General features: G+C 49.4%; 1 protein-coding gene and 1 long non-coding RNA gene across 10 annotated transcripts in view; one reads left to right on the top strand and one right to left on the bottom strand.

The window, feature by feature from the left end:
- The first annotated feature begins 592 nt into the window (after positions 1 to 592).
- On the top strand, positions 593 to 20,237 carry LOC103170636. The gene is made up of 2 exons (XR_005660330.1): positions 593 to 750; positions 19,676 to 20,237. It is a non-coding gene; the product is annotated as an uncharacterized LOC103170636 (long non-coding RNA).
- Positions 4,177 to 24,990, bottom strand: part of R3HDM1 (R3H domain containing 1) — a 120,711-nt gene continuing 99,897 nt past the window's right edge. For 8 of the 9 annotated variants that reach the window (XM_029072555.1, XM_007669470.4, XM_007669473.4 and 5 more), the window contains 8 exons: positions 19,142 to 19,296; positions 17,164 to 17,315; positions 11,585 to 11,688; positions 10,076 to 10,248; positions 9,337 to 9,487; positions 8,325 to 8,407; positions 7,028 to 7,112; positions 4,177 to 5,629 (listed from right to left, as the gene is read on the bottom strand). In XM_029072555.1, the coding sequence (XP_028928388.1) occupies positions 5,268 to 5,629; positions 7,028 to 7,112; positions 8,325 to 8,407; positions 9,337 to 9,487; positions 10,076 to 10,248; positions 11,585 to 11,688; positions 17,164 to 17,315; positions 19,142 to 19,296 (1,265 nt within the window). In that variant the 3' untranslated portion in view covers positions 4,177 to 5,267. The remainder of the gene's footprint in view (positions 5,630 to 7,027; positions 7,113 to 8,324; positions 8,408 to 9,336; positions 9,488 to 10,075; positions 10,249 to 11,584; positions 11,689 to 17,163; positions 17,316 to 19,141; positions 19,297 to 24,990) is intronic. The other variant, XM_007669472.4, reaches the window with a different exon arrangement.

Here is a 24,990-nt window from a genome sequence, read left to right as displayed (position 1 = left end):
TGGCACATAGTACGTGCTTTAAAAATACCCTCATTATTAATATTATTATTACTGTTATTATCAAGTAGCGTGGCCTAGTGGAAAACGTGCGGGCCTGAGAACTCTAATTACCCACGTGGGACAAACTGATTACCTGGTATCTCCTCAAGCGCTTAGAACAGTGCTTGGCACATAGTAAGCGCTTAACAAATACCATCATTATTAATATTATTATTACCATTATAAGCGCTTACTATTAGTAAGCGCTTAACAAATTCCAACATTATTATTATTATTATTACAATTCGGCAACAGATACAGTCCCTCCCCAACAACAGGCTCACAGACTAGAAGGGGGAGACAGACAACAAAACAAAACAAGTAGACAAGCATCAAAAGCATCAAAATGGATAAATAGAATTATAGTTATATACACAATTATATATAATATGTATATATACACAGTACATTATAGATATATACTTCAGTTCTTAGTACAGTAGTTAGCACACAGTAAGCTCTCAAGTACCATAATCATTATATAAATTGCTGTAAGCTCACAGTGGGCAAGAAATGTGTCTGTTTATTGTTGCACTGTACTCTTCTAAGCAGGGGGCCTGCCCGCGGTTTCCGGTGGCCACTGCCAGAGAGTCCGTCCTTCCCGCTGTCCGTGGACCGGGCCGAAGCCCAGCTGCCAGTCGAAGGAGTGGCCGGCGGTGGGGAAGAGAGAAAAGAAAGACGACGCAGTCCGTGAAGAGGCGGCCTGTCCGGGTAAGGCCTCTCGGAGGACAGATGAGAGCCCTACCGGGCTTTGAAGGGGGCCCGGGCGAGGGGAGCTTTGAAGGGGGAAGCTAGTGCCAGGCCAGAGCAGGGACCAGGGCGAGGGGGTCGTAGGCCAGATGGGTGAGACGGGAGGGAGTTGGCATCGTTAGGAGGCAAACAGGCAGGCTGCCTCCTTGTAGGAGAGCTGCCAGGTGAGGTTAGGTGGGGGTGAGCTGATGGAGGGCTTGGAAGCTGATGGCGAGGAGCTTTGGGACGGGCGACCTTTGGAAGGGCTGAGGAACGGCAAGGTCTGGACTGAATTTTTCGAAAAATGACCCAGGCAGCAGAGTCAAGTGTGAACCGAGGGGCAGGAAAACCTAGTAGGGAGAATATAGGTCTGGGAGCCTGAAGGACCTGGCTTCTAATTCCGCTCAGCCAGCTGCTTGCTGGGTGACCCTGGGCAAGTCACTTAACCTATCTCTGCTTCAGTTTCCCGCACAGTGAATACGTCGATTGAATGAGAGTGATGAGCTCAGGTTAATATCGTGGTTACAGATATGAGACAGGGAGGACGGTGGTGCTGTCTACAGTAGAGAGGGTAAAGCGGGGAGAGGTCGCGGTTGGGAATCGATCAATTGTACTTACTGGATGCTTACTGTCCAGAGCATCGTACTAAACCCTTGGGAGAATACTATATAGCAATCAGTAAGACACATCCCTTGCCCACAAAGAGCTTACAATCTACAGGGGGAAACAGACATTAATATAAATGAATAAATTAAGGATATTAGTGCTGTGGGACTGAGGGTGGGGTGAATAAAGGTTGCAGATCCAAATGGGATTGGATAGAGGCTGTTGGATTTGGTAGGTAGTCTGAAGGCCCAGGTCGCTGTAGCCCGGCCACACAGAGTAGTAAAGGTCTTGAGTTTGGCATTTCTTGCTGTGCCCAAAGGGCTTTCACATCAATCGTTCAGTTGAATTTATTGAGTGCTATCAGTCCATCCATTTTATTTTCACAACTCTGGGAAGTGGGGACAAGCAGCTATTTCACCTCCATTTTACAGAGACGGTAACAGGCCCAGAGAGATTGTGACTTACCTAAAGTCACCCAGCAGGCCAGCAGAAATGCTACATCGACCTGGATCCCCTTGATTACGATGCTCTCTCCATTTGGTCACATCGTTGGCCTTACAGAGTGCAAATTCTTGCCCAAGGCTGCACAGCTATCCAGTAACCATGTCAGGATAGAACTAGGATGGTGATTCCCAGGTCCATCCTCTTTTCATGCTTCCTCCTACGCCAGACTGTGGGCCACAGGGTCCTGGGTCAGACTCAGACTGACCAAGCCTTCCCCAAAACTCCAGCCACGCTATCTGCTGATCAGAAAACATGAGCATCTTTTGTTTATGATTTCTCATTTTGTTTCCCATGCTCACAGCCTTCTAGTGTGTGCCTTGTGCAATTTCTCCAGGTTGTCCACTAATAGATTTGCAAGCTTTCTGAGGGCAGGGGTGGTGTCTTTTCCACTTTACCATATACCCAGAACTATGAGCCTGAGGCTGTACTAAATTACTGAAGTCACATCACCTCCACAAACTAATGAGAAGGCCACTAGATTCCCACCTTCCCCCCAGTTATATGCCCCCCCAACTCCTACTTTAGACCTTAAATACTGTCTCCCCTCTTTAATTTACTTTAGTGTCTGCTTCCTCCGCTAAATTGCAAGTTTTCTGAAGGGAGGACTCCTGCTTAATTTTACCGTAGTCTCCTAAATGCTTAGGTACATTGCTCTACAAAAACTAGATGTTCAACAAACAGTATTGATTCTCAGTCCGGACTAGGAACCAAGACACATTTCTGCCCAGTGCACTCTATCAGCCCAAGCTAACCTTTGCCTCTTCTGCTCGCTGAATTGTTACCCCAAGTCCTGGTCCTCGACGCTTTTACATCAGCTGGTTCTCAAAACAGGGGACACTGGTGCTGTTCAGAAAATGAGTAGATTTTAGAAGCCTTTTCCACCTCCCTCCAGTTCTGCCACACCGTATCAAGCCAAAAGGTTGTTTAAAGCTGGTGGAAGCCAACTGAGTCACACCAATTGGTGGATTCAATCAAGTAATGGTATTTGCTGAGCTCCTACTATGTGCAGGATACATACCGTACTAAACACGAGAGAGTACAATACAATAGAGAAGGTAGATGCGATCCTGGCTCTCGAGGAGCTTAACAGTCTAAAGGGGGAGACGGACGATAAAACAAAACAGAACACAGATAGAGATGTACTAGAGGTCCTGCCTCGGCAACCCTGCCGAGCCCTGGTGCCAGATGGGCCATGCCTGGCTGCAGCAGGGCGTGGGCGGTGGGCACACCAACGGGACCCTCTGGTGCAGCCCCTCTGCTGCTAGTCCTTGCTGCCGGGAGATGGGGGGTGGTCTCAGAGGACGAGAACCCCTTTAGTTCGAGGGGGCAGGTGTGCACAGAGAAAGTCAAGTCAGGCTCGCAGTGAACAATAAGAGGGCTGGTACCTTTTGGAGTCAGTGGGCCAGGCTGTGCTCTGGATTTAGGTCATGCCAATTTCGATCTAATGTGCCAGACTGGTTAAGGTGAGACTTAGAACTCTGTCCCTGTGGCTTTCCTAAAGTGCTGGAAGGATGGCAGGTGGCCAGGAACGTCTCATTTAATTCGCGGGATCCTAGACCACAGCATCCTTCCCAGGCCTTTGACTATCTGCCCTGAAAAGCACACTCTGAATTGGCTTCAGATTTGGGGGAGTTTGGTTGCCTGCCACACCTCAAAGGGGAGAGAGGCCACTCCCGTTGTCCAGGGCCGGGCTGCCTGCCTGCCTGGCCCTAAGAGGGTGGTGCCATTGGAGTTGGCCAGCACAGATACGCCGTGTTCATCTCCTGAAAAGGATCTGCGTGCAACCAGCTGCCCGAGAAGGAGGGATCCCTGGGATGGCAGCCACGCCAAGTGCCTTTCTAGACCCATGACACCGATGCTCACTCGGCTTCACGGCAAGTGGTACTCTGCCCTCTGCATAGCTGAGGTCGGCTCTACCTGCCTTTTCCTGCCTCCCCTCTGTTGTAGCTGGTTCGCTCCTGTTTTGGGGGCCGGAGAGCACCTGTGCCCCCTTTTCCCAATCTTCAAAGGACAGCCAGAGCCCACTGCCCTATACTGGGCAAGGGGGGCAGGTGGACTGCTCAGTGTCCCGGTCGCTCTGTCCACAGGACTGTGAGGAAGGGACCCAGGTCAGGAACTCGAACGAGCAAAGAATCCCGGCGCGGGGGCGGCACCAAAAGCATGGTGCTGACCTCTGGCTAGCTGCCCCAATCCAGACAGGTGGATGGATCCAAGAAGGAACTGTGTAACATTTCAAAATTCAATATTGATGTAACTATGGGTTGCAACAGTCCTGCCATTTCAAAAAGCGCACAGGAATTTTGTATTTGTAAACATTTATTTTTTTGAACTGAAAAAGGCTTGCATCAGCACACATTGTACAGCCTTGCGAATTACACAGAAATTGAAAAGAGGTTTCTTGTTCATAAGTGCAATGAATCTTTTGATGTCCAGTGATCCTCTGCAAACAATGAAAACAAATTGAAACCATTGACAAAATTTCCAGCACTTATCAAATGCATTTCCTCAGGGTGATTCATAAGGGAGTGGGAGGAGAGGGGGAACATATTAAAACTGCAAACATATTTTTTTTTCCTTGGAGGGTGGCTGGGGAATTGGGTGGGGTGGGGGGCGGAAAGAGATACATTTTGAATTCTTTTCCCTTTGACAAAAATGAAAAAAGTTTCTGTCCGCCGCTCTTTCGCTGCTTGGGAGGATTCCCATTCTCTTCTGGATTTAAAGGTGAGTTAAGAATAGAATTTTTCATCATTTATTTGCAATAAAAGTTAACCTGGCTTGAGGACACTCGAAAGGAAAGGGCCCTGGGAGAGCAGGGCCGGTAGGTACTGCCATGTCGCTTCTCCAGTGGACCTCCGGGGCACAGGAACCTTCCCCGGCGCCGGCCAGCTCAGGGGTCCATCTGTTCAGTTACCCTGCCCCCACTGCATCGCTCCCAACCTTCGACGGGTCAGTTGACGGATCAGTGTACGCTGCCTGGGAGAAGGGTCAGGAAACAGGCTGCAACCGGCAAATTCACTGTGAAGAAAAATTTGCTGTACAATAGAGGTTTGGATCTGATACAAGAATTCAGAAATATAAAACAAAACGACTATAAAAGTTAGGGGTGTTGAACAGTGCGCCCCCAAAAGAAAGCGGCTGTTCCACAATGGGTCAACGTGAATTCTGACAGCGGCTTGGGCTAACTGACAATTTTTCCTTGCTGGATCACTGGGTTCTTCAAAAGCTACGACGCCATGACCACATGTCCCGGGAGTGTGTGTCTCTCTCTGTCGAGCTCTCTCTCGCTCTCATGAGAGAAGGGGAACGGAAACTCTGAAATACCAAGCCAACCAAAGGTAGGAGAGGAGGACGGGGGTCTCAGGAAGGCTGAATGTCCAGTGGTGGAGCTGCTACTGAGAACTGGCCCGTTCCAGGATACGGAAGTCGTAGTGCTTCTTGCTCATTCTCAGCTTGAATTTGTTCACCGAGTGACTCTGTTTCTTCAATGCGTTCTGAGCAGCGGAGATAGAAGGGAAGGTGGCTAAGATTGTGTAGGTGGAAGCCAAGTCACTGGGTTTGGAGGGTTCTGGGTTCACATTGCTGTCTCCACTGCCACAGTAGAGGTGATGGTGACGCAGCTGCGAGTGACAATGGGGGTCCCGGAGCCATCGGATCTTGGCGCCGATTTTAAAGAGTTCTCCGAAAAGCTTTTCGGCTTCCATGCGGGTTATTCCTTCCGGCAGTTCGGTAATTTCCAAGATTTTCCCAACGACTGGAACAAGAACATGACACGATGAAGCATCTTTGACTCAGAGGTGTTGACTACCGGGGGAGGCTCGGGGGAATCTGGGCTTGTTTTTTCTCACCCGCGCACCGAGGGGGCGTCTAACCCTCAGGGCTTGGCAATGAGCCAAGGAACCAAGACCCTTGCCCATATAAAAGGGTACCGCTGTTGGGGGCTGCACTGGGGGCTTGCCTTACTCGTTGCCAGGAGCATTTTGGGCTGTCACGACGGGAGTTCCTGTCTTCTGTGCCCGGCTACAGGCACAGGGGGTGTCCACTTTCTCCTAACTTCATCCCCTTGGCCTTAGTGCAGCCCCCATCCTCTCCCTCCCCCAAATCCTCGTACTCAAAATCTTCGGGCTGCCGGCTCCCGTTCCTGGAGCGGAGGAAGCCCTGACCCTAGATCTCTGGTGGGCTGGGGCCTGAGGAGAGGAGAACTCGGGGTCCACAGCCTGGGAACACTACCCCCCATAAAGCCCTGCCGGCAGCTGGGAATGGAGGGGAAAGGTACGTGAGTGATACAGGTATCTGGGGGGCTGAAGCTGATCTCAAATGAAATCATTTAGCCCCAATCCAAGGAAAGAGAATATCGGGAAGATATCGCTCTGCGTGACACCCGTCATATGAATAGGAGGATTGGTGGGGAGCCCACTGCGCTACTGCTCGTTGAATTGCTAGAGAACGGTGTAGGTCCCCTTAACCAAGCAGTGGCTCCAGCCCTGGAGCTTAGCAGATTTGACCTCTGGGGCCTCCGGCTGTACTTCTGATTGATCGATGGATCGTGTTTGGGGCTGAGACAGGTGGTGGGTTAATTAGGTCAGACACAGTCCCTGCGCCACATGGAGCTCACAGCCTACATAGAAGCGAGAATAGGCAGTGAATCCCCATTTTGCAGATGGAGAAATTGAGGCACAGAAAAGTTAAGTGACTTGCCCAAGACCATGCAGCAGGCAAGTGACAAAGCCAGGATCAGAACCCAGGTCCTGACTTCCAGGCCCATGCTCTTTACACTAGGCCATGGTGTCCTCGTTTCCTTGTCCAGCACATTTACCCCTTGAAAAAGTCTGAAGTTGCAGAATAATACTGAATAATAATAATGGTGGTATTTGCTAAGCGCTTACTATGTGCAAAACACTGTTCTAAGCGCTGGGGGGGGGATACAGGGTGATCAGGTTGTCCCATGTGGGGCTAACCGTTTTAATCCCCATTTTACAGATGAGGTAACTGAGGCACAGAGAAGTTAAGTGACTTGCCCAAAGTCACACAGCTGGCAAGCGGCAGAGCCGGGATTAGAACCCATGACGTCTGACTCCCAAACCCAGGCTCTTTCCCCTGAGCCACGCTGCTTCTCCATGAACCGATGGCGACCTGGTTCCCAAAGTCATACCTGTTTCTCCGGCCCCGAGGTCTGTGGATGCTGCCTTTTTAGCTTGTTTTCTGCCACGGTGCCCGTGCCTCCCTCCAGACTGACACTGCAGATTATGGGAATGAGAACAACCAGAGTCAGAGCTCAATCACCTCTGCCACAATACCTGCTTCCCCTCTCCATGTTAGGAAAATACTATGTGGGGAAAAAAAAAATGGTTGTGTGTGTGCTGGTGAACATGGCCAGGGCACACATGCTCCAATGTGAGCTTTCCTTCCCGTGAATTCTTCAGGTGAGTCAACCCGCCTGTCAGAAAACTGAGTGTATACTTAGTGATAATCTCTGGGGGTGGGTTAAGGATGAAGGAAGTGGATGGGAAATTGATTCAGTCATTCCCCGGCCTGCGTCGGGAGGGGGAGAGAGGCGAAGGTGTGTAAACCCACCAGACTTGGGCAGACCCACGGCAGAGGGGAGGAACCCCTCATCTCTGACAGATCACCACTCTCCCCTCCTCCTAGGCCCTCCTAAATCAAATCTGCTCCAAGAGGCCTTCCCTTATTAAGCTCCCATTACCTCTGCCCACCCTCTCTCCTTTCCTTCCCCCTCCCGCCTGTGTCGCCAATGCCCTTGGATCTGTACCCCTTACACACTTGTTCTTCGTCCCATCCTCAGCCCCACAGGGCTTACGTAGATTCTTGCACTCAGTCTTTTCTCCCTATCCGTAATTTATTTTAATGTCTGTCTTCCCCTGTAAACCTTAAGCTCCTTGAGGGCAGGGATCGTATCTACCGACTCTATTTTATTGTACTCTCCCAAATGCTTACCACAGTGCTCCGCACACAGTAAGCACTCAAGCACCACCGACTGACTGGCTGTTCCCGACAGGCCAGCCCCGAGCAGTGGGTAAGGCTGACCCCCAGGGAGCTAATAACGAGACGACAAGAGTGGGTGAATTCTCAAGCTGCTCCACAACATGGTTCCCTCCCTACTCCCCTCACTAAGGCCTGGTAGCAGGTCAGCAGGAGGCAGGGAAGGGGCAGGGCAGAGCCTCGGGATGACTGGCAGGCTGGATGGGGTGGGGCTCTCCTCAAGGAGCTTGGAAAGGGAAGCCAGAAGAGACGAGAAACACTGCTTACGTCTACAAGGTGGTGGTGGTGGCAGAAGAAGCAGGAGAGGAAGGCCCAGGACTGGGAATCGCCCCTTCCCAGCCCTATCTTCCCAGATGGCCCTTGCAAGCAGAATGCCAAGTCTCTGCTGTCCCGCTCCCTGGGATGGCAACTGTGTTCCTTGCCAACCCGACCCCTACCCCCAGCCGTACCTGGTGGCTCTGAATGGGTCCGTGTGGCAGAGACGGAGGGTTGTATTGCAGGGGTTGGCCAAGCAATGGGTATCTGGCATCGCCTGAATAAGGACAAACACCCAACAACTGATCACACTGCTCTCAAGGGAAATGGACAAGCAAGGAAACTCCCGGCATCACTTTCAGTGACAAGAGGAAGCTTGCCACAGTGCAGGTGGGGGCTGCGGTTCTGGGGCGAGGGCACTGGAACTAAGATTTCCCCTTCATCCTCACCCCTGAGCCCTGGGATCCAGGCCAAGAGTGTGGAGCAGAGTGGGGTACCAAGGATCCCGGCAAAGGAGCTTGAGAGGAGCCCCTGGCACCTGAGGGCCCGGAAAAGGCCTGGCTCAGGGCCGGCACTTCCATCACCTCCTATCAAGGGAAAAGGGATCCTGAGCTGCCCGGCCCTAGACCAGCACCCTCCTTGCTGGTCTTGGAAGGCACTTGCCATCTGAGAATCCAAGTCCCCAAAGGTTTTGGGAGGGCTGGCTGGAAAACTAGAGGGTGGCCGAAGTGCCGTAAACCCTCAGGGGGATAGAGAGCAGCAGCAGCCCTCCCCAGTGCAGTGGGCAGAAATGGTGGGGAAAGGGAACATAGCACTGGGGAAAGCAGCTGAGGAGAAGAAGCCAAGTGCCCAGGGCTTGGAGAGATGGCACCTTGGGGAAAGATGCTGAGGGGGACTTCCCTGCCTAGCAGGGGGAGGGCAGCGGGGTGGGGGTAGGGCGCGGCACTGCAGATCACCGGCTGTGGCGGAGGCCTGGTCGCCTCTCCCAGTCTGAGAGCCAGGCCAGCCTGGGACCCAGCTGCCCCTGGTTCTTTTTCCAAACTCCTCCGGAATGACCTGTTGTCTCAAAGCCACACCGCATCTCCACCAAGAGCATGTCCCCCAAAAACAGATTTCAAACTCGCAGCAAGAAAGGGACATCTAAAGGGGCAGTGAGTTTGGATCACTCAAGCCCCTGGAGGAGCCCCTGCTCAGCCAGACACATACCTTGCCCGTGAACAAAAGGTCTAGAAAACTGGGGGACGATGGAAAGAGGCGCTAATGTGGGGCGGGTGCTTTTCAAGCTGGAAAGTTGAGCTGGTGCTGGTGACTGAGCTGGTGAGGTCACAGGACTGCTGAGTTGAGGACTGTGCTGTAACTGGGACACAACAAGAGTGAGTTTGAGATGCTGGATCCTTTCAGCGAGTTCTGGGTAGGAAGTTGTATTTAGATGTCATTTGGTTAAAACCGTTCCAAAACAGTGCCTCCTTTGCTGCTCCACTTGGGTATTTACTATCTTTGAAATCTTCCAAAGTTAGAGAGGGTCATTCATGTTAAATGATTCAAAAGAGCTTTCGTTTCTGTTTTCTTAAACGGTATGTGTTAAGCACTTACGCCTTACGCCTGAATGAGAACACCCAACAACTGATCACACTGCTCTCAAGGGAAATGGACAAGCAAGTTGCCAGGCACTATATTATGTGCTGGGGGTAGATCCCTGCTATTCAGATTGAACACAGTCCGCGACCCACAAGGGGCTCATAGTCTTAACCCCTATTTTACAGTTGAGGAAAATGAGACACAGGGAAGTTAAGTGACTTGTCCAGGGTCACGCAGCACACGGGTGGCAGAGCAGGGATTAGAATCCAGGTCCTTTGGACTCCCAGGCCCATGCTCTTACAAAGACCAATGACGGTAAAATCCCAAATGACCCCAACCCCAGAAACTACCGAAAGTGGATGCTTACCTGGACAGCACTGTCTAAATTGCTGAACTCCACAGCCTTGTGTCCTCGCTGATGGTCACAGTAGTACTTATTTTGCTTCCACTGTGGTGGGGAGTGGGCCCTAGGCGGAGGGTTGTTGGGGATGTTCAGCTGCATCATCACTACTCCACCTCCTGGTGGAGGGGGAGCAACTGCTACAGAGCAAAAGGAACACACATATACGGTCAGCACTGTGGATCCAAAGGAGAGGGTGATAGACTAGTGAGAAGACCATTCAAACCACCTACTGGTGCCCAGGATGGTTTTTTAAAGCCCGAAAGCCAAGAACCCACTGGATGAGTTAGAGGAAACCTGAACATACCTCTACATCCTTCAAAATACAACAATGTACGATTTTGCCTTTATTAAAAACATGTTCTCCACTGTTCCTAATCTGCGCTGCTGATGAATCTATCATTTCCTCAGGGCAATTCAACAAGCTCTCCCAGAAAGAATGGGAGGTGGGGGTCAGGAGCCATTTTTTCTAATGGGTGACAGCACCAGGAGCTGCCCTGGCTTCTCGCTTGGTGATTTAGCAGGGAGAAGCCTCTCCTGGGCATTGGGACCCTTTGGTAAAGGGGGTGGCAATAGAGGAGGCGGTGGGGAAGAGTGAAAAGTTGCCTGTCTGTTCCCTCTAAAGCCAAGGCTCTTTAAAGCCCTCAGGCAGAGGAAGGCAAACCACAAAAGTCAGAAAGGAGCTTATAGAGACTTCACCAAGACGAGGTGAACAAAGATATGGGTGGAAGCAGCTGCCCCAGAAAAGGGAAGCGCAGGTTCAGATATCTTCCCGTCTTTCCCCCCTCTTTCCGAGCCACGAGCAACTCATCCCTCGCGCCAGACATATCGAATGCGGGAAGGTTGACCCGCCTTGACAGTCACCCTCTAACTCAACCCGTTAGCACCTCTATGAATCCATCTATCACCTACCTATCCATTCGTCTCTCCGAGGCTATGCCCGGTGCTGCCATAATGTGGGTTTTCCTATGTGCTTTGGCTAGAACGTAGGGCAGTTATTGAAAGTTCTCCAGAGAACACATCTGCGAGGTTCTAGCTGGACGCGGCATCAGACTAAGACCACTTGTTATTAGGAGAACTGGACGAACCTTTCCATCTACATAGCTTCCTGAGAATAGACTGGACCCGAACCCCACCTCAGGGTTGCGTGTCTCTTGTGGTAGCCACCTGTGGCCCTTCCCTCAAGCTCGTCTGGCCAGGGAACCTTTGTGGCAGGGTGGAGAATATGGGTGTGTTAGTGACATCTCCCCCGGGGTTGAGGGCAGAGCCTACTACCCCAATTGCGTGGGACCTTGCCGGCAGGAATCGGGAGAGGGCAGCCGGTCGGCTGGCTTAACAGCTTGCCGGCAGGCCGCCTGGTTGAAACTTGGGAAAACCATGAGGGAGGGTGAGCAGCACTGCTGGAAATTCAACCCTGGGGTGCAGTCAGTGAGGTTGATACTTTCCTTTCTGAAAGGACAGGCTTCTCAACCCTACCTGCACACTGATGACCTTGGAGCTGCTGGGCGTTGCAGGGTGAAGAGGTGCGAGGAAACTGTATCGGTTCAGATCCGGGAGGCTGCAGATACCCGACTGATGAACTGCGGATAAGAAAGGAGATGAGTTGTGGGTGGGGCTCTAATCCATAGTATGGACCCTGCTCCAGGCTAATCTGTTTTGCAGGAAATGCTACAAGACACTGTGACTTTGGGGCATTTATCTCAGATCCTAGAAAATAACTCAATTCATCTGAGAACTTCCACACACACAAGTTCCAAGGTGATCTCCTCCCAAAGTGATGAGTGACCCACCCACAGCCCCACCGCACTTAAGTTCAGATCTTTAAATTATATATTATAAATTATTTGTTTAGATTAATGTCTGTCTCCCCATCTAGACTGTAAACCCACTGTGGCAGGGAAATATCTGCCAACTCTGTTGTAATGTACTCTCCCAAGTGCTTAGTACAGTACTCAGCATACAGTAAGTGCTCACTAAATACCAGTGACGATGACGAGTGACCCATAACATTTCTAAAATGAATAATTTGGCCACATACTTCCTATCAAGGAACCAGATTGCTCTAAATGGGAGGGAACATGAAGATACCAAAGTCCTAAGACCATCTAGTTCAAAGACAATGAAGCAAGTGCAATAAATAAGGGAGTATATCAGATTAAGATCACATTAGAAATGAAAGTTTTCATTCAACTCCTTATTGAATGGCTGAAGGTAATTCCAACCTCAGAGTCTGAATGTTTGTTTCCAAACTCGATCCTGCCATCCCCACCCCACCAGCCAGCAGTATTCCACTTAAGAGTTTACCAGCAGCAGCACTGCCGGGGAACTGAGAGGCAGAGACTTCACCCCAAAGCAAGCCCTCCAACTGCTGCAGTCTAACTAGGTGCCTTCAAAAGTCTTTACAGTCAAGTGCAAAAGGGAATAAACGCCATCTGAAGGGAGGTAACACTGACCGAATAGAAGGAACACAGGAAGTCAGGAGACCCAGGTTTGAGTCCTAGCTTGATCACTGGTCTACTACTGTGTAACGTCTCTGGACCTGAGTTTCCTCAGCCATAAAATGAAGATACGAGAGATTTGTAAATCCCATGCGGGACAGGGACTGTGCCTGAACCCATAACTTTGTATCTACACCAGCTCTTAGCACATAAAAGGGCTTAATTAACGCCATATTTATTATTACAGCTTTTATCCCCATTCACTAGTTGAAGGAAAAGCCTGCAGACTTTCCCACTGCCATTTCATGGTGGTAATGGTATTTATTGAGTGCTCGCTGGCTGCCACTGCACTGAAAGCTCTGGAGGGACCCATGTCTGCACACAGGGATTTGGTTCAGTATGCAGTTCCGCCAGCAGAAATGACTTTAAGAGAAATGCCTCTGTGTTTCTGTGACTGGGTCCATAAGGCGGGCAGACCATTACTTCAAGTTCTTTGGGAAGACCAATTTGGTGAGTCACTGCCTGCCGCATGCCGATCCACAGGCAGAATCATGAGAGATTTGGGAGAGAGCTAATCTGACCACAGTGAATCCTTACCCCAGTTAAAGGTCAGGCCCTGTGGCTGACATTTTGGGTTTTTCCTTAAATAAGAACAATGAGAAGAGAGTCAGTCCTTCAGTCATATTTACTGAGCACTTACTCTGTGCAGAGCACTGTACTAAGCGCTTGGGAAAGTACAGCACAACAATACAGCAGACACATTGTTCTTGTCTGTCCGTCTCCCGATTAGACTGTAAGCCCATCAAAGGGCAGGGACTGTCTCTATCTGTTACCGATTTGTACATTCCAAGTGCTTAGTACAGTGATCTGCACATAGTAAGCGCTCATTAAACACTCTTGAATGAATGAATGAATGAACATTCCCCGACCACTATGAGCTTATGGTCTAGAAGGGGAGACAGACATTAATATAAATAAAGAAATTACAGATATATACAAAAGAGCTGTGGGGCTGGGAGGGGGGATGAATAAAGGCAACAAGGCAGGGTGATATAGAAGCGAGTGGAAGAGGTAAGGAGGGCTTAATCAGGGAAGGCTTCTTAGAGGAGATGTGTCTTCAATAAGGCTTTGAAAAGGGGGAGAGTCATTGTCTGTTGGATACGAAGAGAGAGGGCATTCCAGCCAGAGGCAGGACATGGCTGAGGGGTCGGCAGAGAGATAGATGAGATCAAGGTATAGTGAGAAGGTTGGCATTAGGGGAGTCAAGTGTGCTCCAACATCACCGAGTCAGAGCTCTGGGCTGTGTCTCTAGTGCAGCCTCGATCTTGCCTAAACGCTGAGCAAGCCTGAATGCTTCCAGCCCATCAGCACTTATTTACAGATCATTATACTCTCCCTCATTTCTCCTGGCATTTTCTTGAACATGTCTCCTGCTCTAGACGGTAAGCTCCTGCTAGGGAGAAGAAAAAAAAGGCAAAATAAAAGTAAGCCAAACTTGTCCTAAAAAACTCTTCCCACTGCCAGGGCACCACAACAGCAAACTTTACTTTTGTGATGTTTGGATATTTGTAATATTTTCCAAAGTACAGATAGTACAGACAGGAAAAACCATGGAGCTGTCCAGGAAGTTGGGAAGGGCCCGGAGGGAGGGGAGACATGCCTAAGGAATTAGCAGGTTCAGCAATAGGAATTTCAGCAGTCACAGCTCCAACCACAAAGGCGGGCTCTGGGGACAAATGAGGCAGCTTTTGTGAAAGGCCTCTGCGTTCTTTGGAAGAAGGTGCCAAGTTAGGTGGTGGTATTGTTACTATTATTGTTATTATTATTAACTTACTTCATTCAATCGTATTTACTGAGCACTTACTGTGTGCAGAGCACTCTACTGAGTGCTTGTTATTCTGATTACTACTACTATAAAAATAATAATAGTAAGGGGCAGCCAAGAGAGGAAAAGACTGCATTCAAACTGCAGCAGAAAATGGTGAGTTACGTACATTTAAAAGGAATCAGGAAGGAAAATTCAAATGAGTCTGGAGAGTCTACCAGCTCACCTGGGCCTACCAGTGCTAAAAATTAGCCAAAAGAGGGCGCTTGGAAGCAGTAAATGCTTCTGTTTCTGATTGTGCTTGCTCACAAATCCTCTATGGTATTCAAGTCTCAATTGTCCTTTAATAAGGAAAATGGTAATAAAAACACCAGTAATTTTGTTATTTGTTAAGCCCTTACTACATGCCAAGCGCTGGGGTACATAGAAGATAATCAAGTTACATTCAGTCCCTGACCCAGGTGGACCTCACAATCAGTTATAATAATGATAGTAACACTATTAACAATGATATGCCAAGCACAGTATTAAATGCTGGGGTAGATATAATATTATCAGATCAGACATATTCCCTGTTCCACATGGGGCAGAGAGCCTAAGTAGGAGGGAGAATAGGTATTTAAATCCCCATTGAGGAAACTGAGGCACAGAAGTTAAGTGACTTGCCCAAGGTCACACAGCAGGCAAGTGGCAGAGCCAGGATTAGAATTTAGATCTTTTGATTTCCAGGTGCAGGCACTTATTATGCCACAGTGCTTCTCTGTATCTCCTTCATTAATGCTCTTCAGTTGTAGGTCCAATTCGTATAACTGGATCTAACCTGCCATGAATCCAAGTCACTCCTTACTTTCCCCATTAGAATTCAAATTTAAAATGGTAAATGCTTTTTAAAATGTTGAATTCCAAATGACTAGGGTGTTGGAGCAGAAAGAGATTCCAGATGGGACTCTCTTACTTGAAGGAGAGAGCAAGTTTTGACTTTTTAAAAGACAACTAAATGTCGGAAAAAAAATAATTAGGTTCGAACAAGATGTTGGCTCATAAGACCTAAAAATTTCTGGGATGAGGTGAAATGTGGCTGGTGAGTAGAAGAAGTAAATGTACAAGAACTAATCAGAGCACACTCAGTTCTAGTCTAACATTGCATGTTTCCAGCACCCATTTGTCCAGAAGGCCAACTGACAGCGGGAGCCTGTGACTCGGCTTGGCGTCGCAGAGCGAGATCGAGGATATTGCCTGGACGCCCACGGAGAACTTTCCTTAAATGAGAGGTTTTGGCAGAATGCACTCCTTGCCTCCTGGAAGAACTGGGTGAACAGGAATTAAGGCCATTTAGCCAAATGGTTTAAGCAAATCACTCCTATAGAGTCTGAATGCATTCGGGACCAAGGTCTGAAGTCTGGTCTGAGTTTAGTGTTTTACTGTCAATGACCTTCTCTGATGACTTATTAAGAGTGAAGAAGCAGTGAAGCTGGAATTATAATAATGGTGCCAGGAAGCGGGATGCCTGCCTACTACCAAAGCAGAAGCCGGAGCCAGAAGGATCAATGCTTTCCAAGCACATCATCATCCCCTGAAAGAAACATAGTGGGGGTCACACTTGGTGGCCTCAGGGAGCCTGAGGGACAACCTCGGGGTCTCAGGCATGATGGGGTATTAAGTGAGCTGATCATGTCATGGGAGACGCATTTTCCCATCTCAGGCAAGGGAAGCTCATGTTTCTCCTCAAGCTTGAGCTCAGTGCATCTCCAGGGCACGCAAAGGCTATGACTTCCTTTGAGTCACCACGCTCTATGAGCAACCCTAATTTTTATCCAGTCACCAAATTTGCCACCAAGACACATTCCTTACCTTTCCCCCACATTCTTGGTCCATCCCTTCCTCTCCACCCACACTCTCACTGCCATCTTGGTACAAGCTCTAGTCTTGCCAGAATGAGCCCAGGATGGAAGGAAGAGGAAGTGGGCCTGGAATAGGTCAGGTTCCTGGAGGGAGTGAAAGCCCCTCCAGGATATGATCTCTGTTGCCCCTTCTAGGTCCATGGCATCCAGGCCACAGTTCTGGAGGGGATGATCTCTCCCTGGGGATGCCAACTCCAACCCCAGGGGCCTCACGGGATGGGGGTGAGGGGAGGCCTAGGTGGGTGGGTGGCCTGGCTCCCTGGGTTGGTACCTACAAGCCCTAGATATTGATGCCACTCTCTGGTTCAGGCACTAGGGGTCACGGATCCCTAGGCTAAAGAGAGTCTGCTCAGCTGGAATGAGCTTAAAAAAAAAAGCTGGTATCGTTTCTACATTTTTTTTAATGGCTTTTGTTAAAGTGCTTACTATGTGCCGGGCACTGTTCTAAGCACTGAGGTAGACACACGTTAAACAGGCTGGATGCAGTCCATATCCCATATGCGGCTCACAGTTTTAATCCCCATTTTATAAGCCAGGTACCTGAGGCACAGAGAAGGTAAGTGTCTTGCCCAAAGTCATACAGCAAACAAGTGGCAGAGCCTGGAATGGAACTCAGGTCCTTTGACTCCAAGTCCCTCTTGGACTGTAAGCTTGTTGCGGGCAGGGAATGTGTCTGCTATATTGTTATAATCATAATCTCCCAAGCGCTAAGTACAGTATTCTGCACACAGTATGCACTCAGTAAATACAACTGACTGACTTTCCACTGAGCCATGCTGCTTCATGTTTTTGAATCCCTGCTCCAACCTACATGTCCACAAAGATTGGGCAGGGAGAGTGTACTGGGAGGGCACTGGAAGCCAGGGGTCCCGGGAGCCCAGTTAAACTCACCTTAGATTATTTTGCTGCCCTGGTGGGATGACGCTGTAGTATACCGGCAGGCCTGCTGTGTGCCCGGGGCCCGGGTTGGACTGACTGGGGATGATGACCGGCTGCTGATACGTCTGCTGGGGCATTCCTTGGGAACCCTGAGGCAGTGAAACCTGAAGTTACAAAAACACATGTTGGACCCTTTCTAATGGAAGAAAACACAAGACCCACCCCTGCCCTGAAAGCATTCACCCATAGCAGGTGAAATGACCAGGCAAGTCCACCCTCTCCAGGTCTATCCCATGCTGGTCTATGCCTTCCACTCCCCATCTTTCGCTGGGGTTCCGGGGCCTGGCATGTCAGGGGGCACAGGGAAGGGCAGAGTGGACCCATTGGGCAGACTAGATGGGTGGCTCTGGCTCCATTTGTGAGCAGAGAGAGTTTCAATTTTAATTTGGTCAATCCCGGGGCAGACCAAACCAGAGGGCCCAATTGGACCTAGGGGCAGGTCCTGGCTTGCCCCAGGAGGCTGAACTGAAACTAAATCGACCCTGCTTGTCCACAGAGATTATGGTGGTGGCAGGTTCTCTTTGAGAGTCAGAATATCATGACCGCCTCAGGCTGCGGAGCAAGGGCCTACTTTGCAGCTCCAAGACATCAGGACCCTCATTCCACATATATCTGAGATAGAATTTGCCTCCCCTTTCGCCCCCACCCAACAAACCATGGCAATTTCTTCATTACTCTATCACCCAAGTTACCCAAAACAAAAATTTACTGGCCTGACTGGGGAGAATTAAATCATGCATCACAATCCGCTCTTTCAAGAAGGAAGGCAATTTGACTGTGGCAGATTTCGAATTTATGGAATAAAGGTTTAAGCAAAACAACAGGCTGCTGAATCCAAATCAGAATGTCTAGAGGTCCTGGACTAAACTGGCAGCTTGAAGGATATGAAAACATGTCCTGCCGGAAGCGGGACCCATTGCCCCAAGCAGGTCAGCAGTCAGAATTAGAAGAGAGCCAAGTGAGGGCAGATAATGTTCACGCTGTATTCCCATCCTCCTCTCTTTAGGACCACCCCTCAGCAGAGCTATGGGCGGCAATCTGGATTCACAGGACCTCCCCTACCCCCACATCCTCTGTGAGCCACTGACCCCCTCGCCCGGGAGTAAGGTGTTGGGGATGAGACCGCCAGCCCACGAGTGACCTGGTGGTGTCAGCTGAAGGGGGAGGGAGGAGAGAAGGCAGAGAGCGTGAAGTCTGCTGGAGTTACACTTAGATTGGGGAGGAGAAAAGAGATGCAGGGAAAGAGCCCTAGATAATGAGCATGAATGAGGGAGGCTAAGGAGAAAGGAGAATGAGAATCTCCAGAGGGAGCGACACCGGGGGATGAAGGCAGCAGGGCAGCAGTTGGGTGAGGAACTATCAAGGAGGAAGGAGGTGGGCAAGAGAAAGACGGAACACTGTCCTCCCATGGTGAAACACTGCCACCGCCCTCTCGCCTACGGATCTGATTCTCCCAGGCCAGGGCTGGGCAAGGAGAAAGCACTGGCCTTCTCTTGTACTTCCAGCACAGCTCCCTCTGCCTTGCCCGCTGCTGCCCAGAATGGGGTAGGGGGTGTGGGGAAGGAATCCGTCCTTAGGTAGTGGGGGCAGGCGGGTGACTGACACCCTCCCCACACAGACTATCTTTTCAGTCTCGAGAACAGCAATGGGAAAACAGCGTGGCTCAGTTCCCAAAATCTGGAAGGTGTAGGGCAACCCTGGACTCGCTGGGCCCCTCTGGCTCCCAAGAAGTCAGACAGAATAATATGTCCATGAAAAACTTAGCCTGGGAGCCAAGAACAAACCCCAGGACGATGCCCAGGAACAAAAAGGCAGCATGTCACCTAAGGTCTCTTGTTGCAGACCCTCCTGGCCCACCCAAGCTGACCTGATGTCTTATTTTCCGGAGACGGTTCTCCCCTCTGGCGCGCAGTTAACTTGGGCAACATACCTGATAGGATGGCACTGAAGAGTAAGGGACAATCACACTTTGAATCTGATTCCCAATACTGTTGGGTTGGCCACTGACTAGACTTTGATTCTGAGGTTGCTGGACTCCAACGATCCCCTGGTAGTTTTGTTGCTGGTTAGGCAGAACCTGGTAACCTGTAACAGCACAAAGAATTACATTCTGCTTTGAATTTAAACACATTATTCCACTAACACCAAGTCTATATTAGGCACATACTCAGGTGTTCAAATGCTACACATTTGGCTGTTTCCAAATCAATCAATTGTATTTACTGAGTGCTTACTGTGAGCAGAGCACTGTATTAAACACTCAGAAGAGTACCATATAACAGAGTTGGTAGGCATGTTCCCTGCCAATCCACTAGCTGCCCACTCCCACCCACCCCAGCACACATCAACTCCTAGTTTTGGCATTTTCAAATTCCTCCAGCTCCTTTCCAGAGCAGTAGAACAGAGCTAAGTGAGAGCGCAGGTGATGTTCATTCATGATGTACTCCCGTCCTTCTCTTTGCAGAGAGCAATGGGTGACAATCTGGATTCACAGCCTCCCCCCGCCCCCAATACCCTCCGTGGGCCACTGACCCCCTCGCTGCCTGGGAGTCAGATGCTGGGGATGGGACTGCCAGCCTAAGGACCTCTTCCCTGAGAAGGAAGAAATGGACAAACCAGGGCCTGAGCTCAACTGCCCAAGGAGACAGAGGAAACGGAAGGAACGCAGTGAGCCTGCAGGCTCAATGCTCGCCAAACTGCCACTCCAGCCAAGTTCAACGATTCTCTCAACTTGGGGCTGGGAGATGAGATGAATCACTTGCCACACCTGAGTGCCTGCCTGGTCCAGCCACCTAGGGCAAATGGTGCTGTCATCCAAATGGAAGGGTGGCACACTCCTTTAGAGCTATACAATGTCTGCTGGGACAAGCTGTTTTCTCCAAGCCCCATATGGATGCAGCCCATGAGGTTTCTGGTTTGGCCTTTATACGGCTAACACTGAAATTTATCTCACTTGCCCCAATTTTTCTCCTAACTCTCGCATCTCCACCTTACTCTAGGACATCTCTAAAAGGATGTTCTGCTGGTACATCAAGCGCAGTATGCCTACAGCTGAACACAACTCCTTTCCACATCCTTTCCTCCTTCTTTTGCATCACTGCTGACATTTTTGTTTTGGTTTCCTTGCTGAATTGTACTTTCCAAGCGCTTAGTACAGTGCTCTGCACACAGTAAGCATTCAATAAATATGATTGAATGAATGACGCTACCTTGGCCCCGTCTCTCAAGTCCTCAACCTTGGCCATCAGCCTTGACTCCTCTCTCTCTTTCCACCCCCATCTTCGGTCTGTCACCAAATCCTGTCGGTTTTTTCCTTTATATCTCCAGAACCTGCCCCTTCCTCTCCCTCCAAAATACCAACAGACTGCTGGTCCAGAAACTTGTCATATCCTGACTCAATAACTGCAACAGACTCCTTACAGATCTTGCTGACTCCTGCACCCCATTCCAAACCACACTCACTGCTCTGATCATTTTATTGAAAACATGATATTGCATAGAGAAGCAGTGTGGCTCGGTGGAAAATGCCCGGGCTTTGGAGTCAAAGGTCATGGGTTCAAATCCCAGCTCTGCCACTTGTCAGCTGTGTGACTTTGGGCAAGTCACTTAACTTCTCCATGCCTCAGTTCCCTCATCTGTAAAATGGGGATTAAGACCGTGAGCCCCACGTGGGACAACCTGATTCCCCTGTGTCTACCCCAGCACTTAGAACAGTGCTCTGCACCTAGTAAGCACTTAACAAGCACCAACGTCATAAGTCGTCCCACTCCCCAAAAACCTGCAATGGGGGCTCATTCCTGTCAGCACCAAGCAGAAACTCCTTTGCTATCAGCCATCCCCCCCCATTTTTATTCTAGCTTCTTTCCCACTATACTCACTGCTCCTTTGAAGCCAACTTGCTCAGTGGGCGTCATTCTCATCACTCTCACTGACCTCTTGCTCATGCCCTCCCTTTTGTCTACAATCCCTTTACTCTTCCATCCAGTAGATTTCTGCTTTCCCCATCCTGAAGACCCTTCTGAGGGATTTTTCCTGATTAATTTCTCATCTCAACTTATTCTTTCTTTTTTCCCCACTAGGTTGTAAGCTTCTTGAGGGCAGGGATCACGTTTACTACCTCCACTCTACTCACCCAAGCACTTAGTACAGTGCTCTGCAGAGATTAAGTGCTCAATAAATACTACTGATTGATAGTACAAAGCTGGCACTAAAGAGCACGGGCTTTGGAGTCAGGGCTCATGAGTTCGAATCCCAGCTCTGCCACTTGTCGGCTGTGTGACTGTGGGCAAGTCACAACTTCTCTGTGCCTCAGTTCCCTCATCTGTAAAATGGGGATTAAGACTGTGAGCCCCACGTGGGACAACCTGATTCCCCTATGTCTACCCCAGCGCTTAGAACAGTGCTCGGCACATAGTAAGTGCTTAACGAATACCAACATTATTATTATTATTATTGGGACAGTCATTCCTGGTCATAGCAGGTTGTTACCAGAGCCAAGGACTCCACAGTGGCTTAGCAGTAGGGTAGAGAGAGGGGGAGGGATGTAAGATGGTTGGTTCTTACATTTGACTTGGACATCTGCTCTGACACCAAAGTGACTGTTGTATTGGATGTTAGGACTATTCACTGGGAATTGTAAGACTTTTCATAGAAAATGAATGCCATCAATACTCCAAACTCTCATTAGGTATAGTCAGATGGCTAGAATGCCAGGGGGTCATGAGAAAGATTCATGTTTACTCACAGACCTGCCTTCACACATCTGACTAGCCTAGCCTGGAGGCCCAAGAAAGCCCTTGCCCTGAATACCAACTATGCCCAACTCCACTTACATTTCCATTCTAGGGCCGGTCAGGTAGAGGCAACTAGCAAAGAGGACCACGTGAAAATGGGCCTGGAGGCAACTGGAGTGAAACCTAATTGCAAGTTTCTTGCCCTGAGTCAGGACCAAGCCAGTGTGATCAGAGCTATCCGATTCTCATTAGCCACCAACCTTACTCACAGGAATGGCAGCCACTTTGGTACAGAACTTACTGGTCACTCATTAGCTGTTCCTAGATCACAATCTACAAGTTGAATCATGGGTTTGGGCAATTCCACTCGGGAGTGCCCACTTGCTTAGGGAAATCATAAATGTGCTGCAGTTAATATGTAAATCATGAATATAATCGGACATTGATTAAACAAGAATTCACTTTGGTCTGATGCAGGACTGTTAGTCCGGTCCAATAAAAAAGTGCCCAGTACACTTTCCTATGCCTGTTTTCAAATAGGATGTGGAATTTGGCAGTTTACACCTTCCCATTTGAAAGAAAAAAATCCACAGAGCATATAAGAAAAAACAGCAAATAGAAGGGGAAAATCTTTTCCATTTATATTTACTCTCAGGATGTGTATGTACACTGTCCCACTATTTCTTTGAAGATGCTGCGACTGACCAGCCGTCTTGTCCACCCTGTGTCTTCCTGATGGCCGCTGCTTGCCTTTGTTTGGGTCCGCTGGCCTTCGCACCCCATAGCCAAGCTTAAAACTACCTGCTGCTCCCCATGCTGTCGGCCAGTCTACCAGACTGCCGCTGCATAGCCTAGTCGGCCACAGCTAAGGGGCAGTGTTGCAAACTCCCAGAGAACACGGATTCTGGCCCATTTCAGCTCCCGAGCTCAGCAGCTGGCCTTCAGGGAGTAGTCTTTTCATGACATCTTGCTCAGACGTGGTTGGTGAGAGTTGGCATTGGGAACTATGAACCAAGATAGAGAACGTGTGGAGGACACCACTGCAGTGCTGTTCTTCAGGCTTAAGTGGCAGGACCCTTATTCACAGGCGGGAATTACCAATACTTGTGACAAAATGCCCTGTGACAATCCGTCTAAGAGATGTTGGTGACAGCCATGATGCAGGTGTGCAGAGCCCTGCAAAGCCTCTCTGCATCAGGTCTCTTCCTGAGGATTGTGGCAGGTCACTCTGGTCCGAAGAGCAGCTGTCCCATCGTGAACGAAGGGCACCCTGGCTCCCAGCATCCTGAGGTGAGTCAGATGCAAGGCAGAGGGCCCTGGGGGGGGAAGCCACCATTTCTCAGAGCTTTCCAATGGCACTCAGCCTCCTTGCTTACCTCCCTGCCTCTTGTCTCTCCCTACTCCAGTCCATACTGCATTCTATTATTATTATTTTTTTTAAACAAAAGCGTTCAGCCCATGTTTCCCCATTCCCCAAGAACCTCCATTGGTTACCCACCCACCTCCGCAACCAACAGAAACTCCTTACCATAGGCTTTAAAGCACTCAATCACCTTGCCTCCTCCTACTTCACCTTACTACTCTGCTACTACATCTCAGGCTGCATACTTTGCTCCTCTAATGCCAACCTACTCAGTGTATTTCAGTCTCGTCTATCTTGACTTTGAGCTCTTGTCCACGTCCTGCCTCTGGCCTGGAATGTCGTACCTCTTCGTATCTGACAATTACTCACTCCCCTTTCAAAACCTCTTGAAGGCACATCTCCTCCCAAGAGGCCTTCTCTAATCTCTCTTTTCTCTTTCTTCCACTCCTTTCTACCTTTCTGTGTCACCCTGACCTGCTCCCTTTATTCATGCCCCTTCCCAGCCCCACGGGACTTAAGTACGTACCCTTATTTATTTATATTGATGTCTGCCTCTCCCTCCATAGTGTAAGCTCGTTGTGGGCAGGGCTCTATTATATTGTTATACTCAATCATATTTTTGAGTGTTTACTGTGTGCATACTCTCCCAATCACTTAGTACAGTGCTCTGCAGAGTAAGCACTCAATAAATATAACTGACTGAATGACTCAATGAGACAATTTTAACTATGGGCTGGGACACTTCAAAGCCCCCTTGGACTACTGTTCTTCAAGGTGGGATGAGGACCTCTTCATCACACTGTACCCTCGGTCTGCTTTTACTTCCTTCCAACAAAGGAAAACCCATCAGGTGAAAAATGGTGGTCTCTATGGGAAATGGCCAGTTTTCTAGCCCCTGTCCCACCTTGGGTAAGCAGGTCATTTCCCCTTTCTGTTGAGCTCCAGGAACTTAAAGTTGCAGATAAGGGCCCCTCGTTTCTATGCAGTTCTCGGTAATCATCTTCTCTGAGTGGGCACCCAAATGTCAAGTGTCTCAAACTGCAGTGCCCAGAACCAGTGAATCATCTCCTCCTATGCTTAAACCTCTCTCTCTTGCGGTGTCTGTACAAGTCATTTTAACTTCCTAGTAATAATCAATAGTATTTGTCTGCTTACTCTAATATTAATGATAGCAGTGATAATGATGATTCAGTGCTCACTACATGCCAAGTACTGTTAGGCCCTAGGATAAATACCATCAAATAAGACCCAGTCCCTGTCCTATGTGGGGCTTACAGCCTAAGGGACTGTGCTGAGCACTGTACTAAGCCCTTAGGAGAGTTCAACACAAGTAGTAAATGTGATCCCTGCCCTCAGGGAGGTTACAACATAGCAGAGAGAGAGATGGTAAAATAAATTACAGGCAGGAGGAAGCAACAGAGTTTAAAGTTATGTACATAAGTACTAGGGCAGTGTGGCGGGGGAGAGTGGGTGGGCGGGGGCGCAAGAGGAGTTGTGAGAAGCCAAGTGATCAGGTGTTGCAGAATGTCAGCAGTAGAGTGAGAAAGGTGGGGAGATGAGAGACTAATGAAGATCTACTGGAGATGTGATTTTAGAAGGTCTTTAAAGAGGAGGTGAGCAGTGGTCTGCCACATGTAGAGGTCCAGAGAGTGCAAGGAAGTAGGGAAGGGGTGGAGCAATAGG

The sequence above is a fragment of the Ornithorhynchus anatinus genome, chromosome 9, assembly GCF_004115215.2.
Source record: "Ornithorhynchus anatinus isolate Pmale09 chromosome 9, mOrnAna1.pri.v4, whole genome shotgun sequence".
Lineage (NCBI taxonomy): Eukaryota > Metazoa > Chordata > Mammalia > Monotremata > Ornithorhynchidae > Ornithorhynchus > Ornithorhynchus anatinus.
Note: the sequence above shows the minus strand (reverse complement) of the source record. Positions and strands in the feature narration are given on the sequence as shown.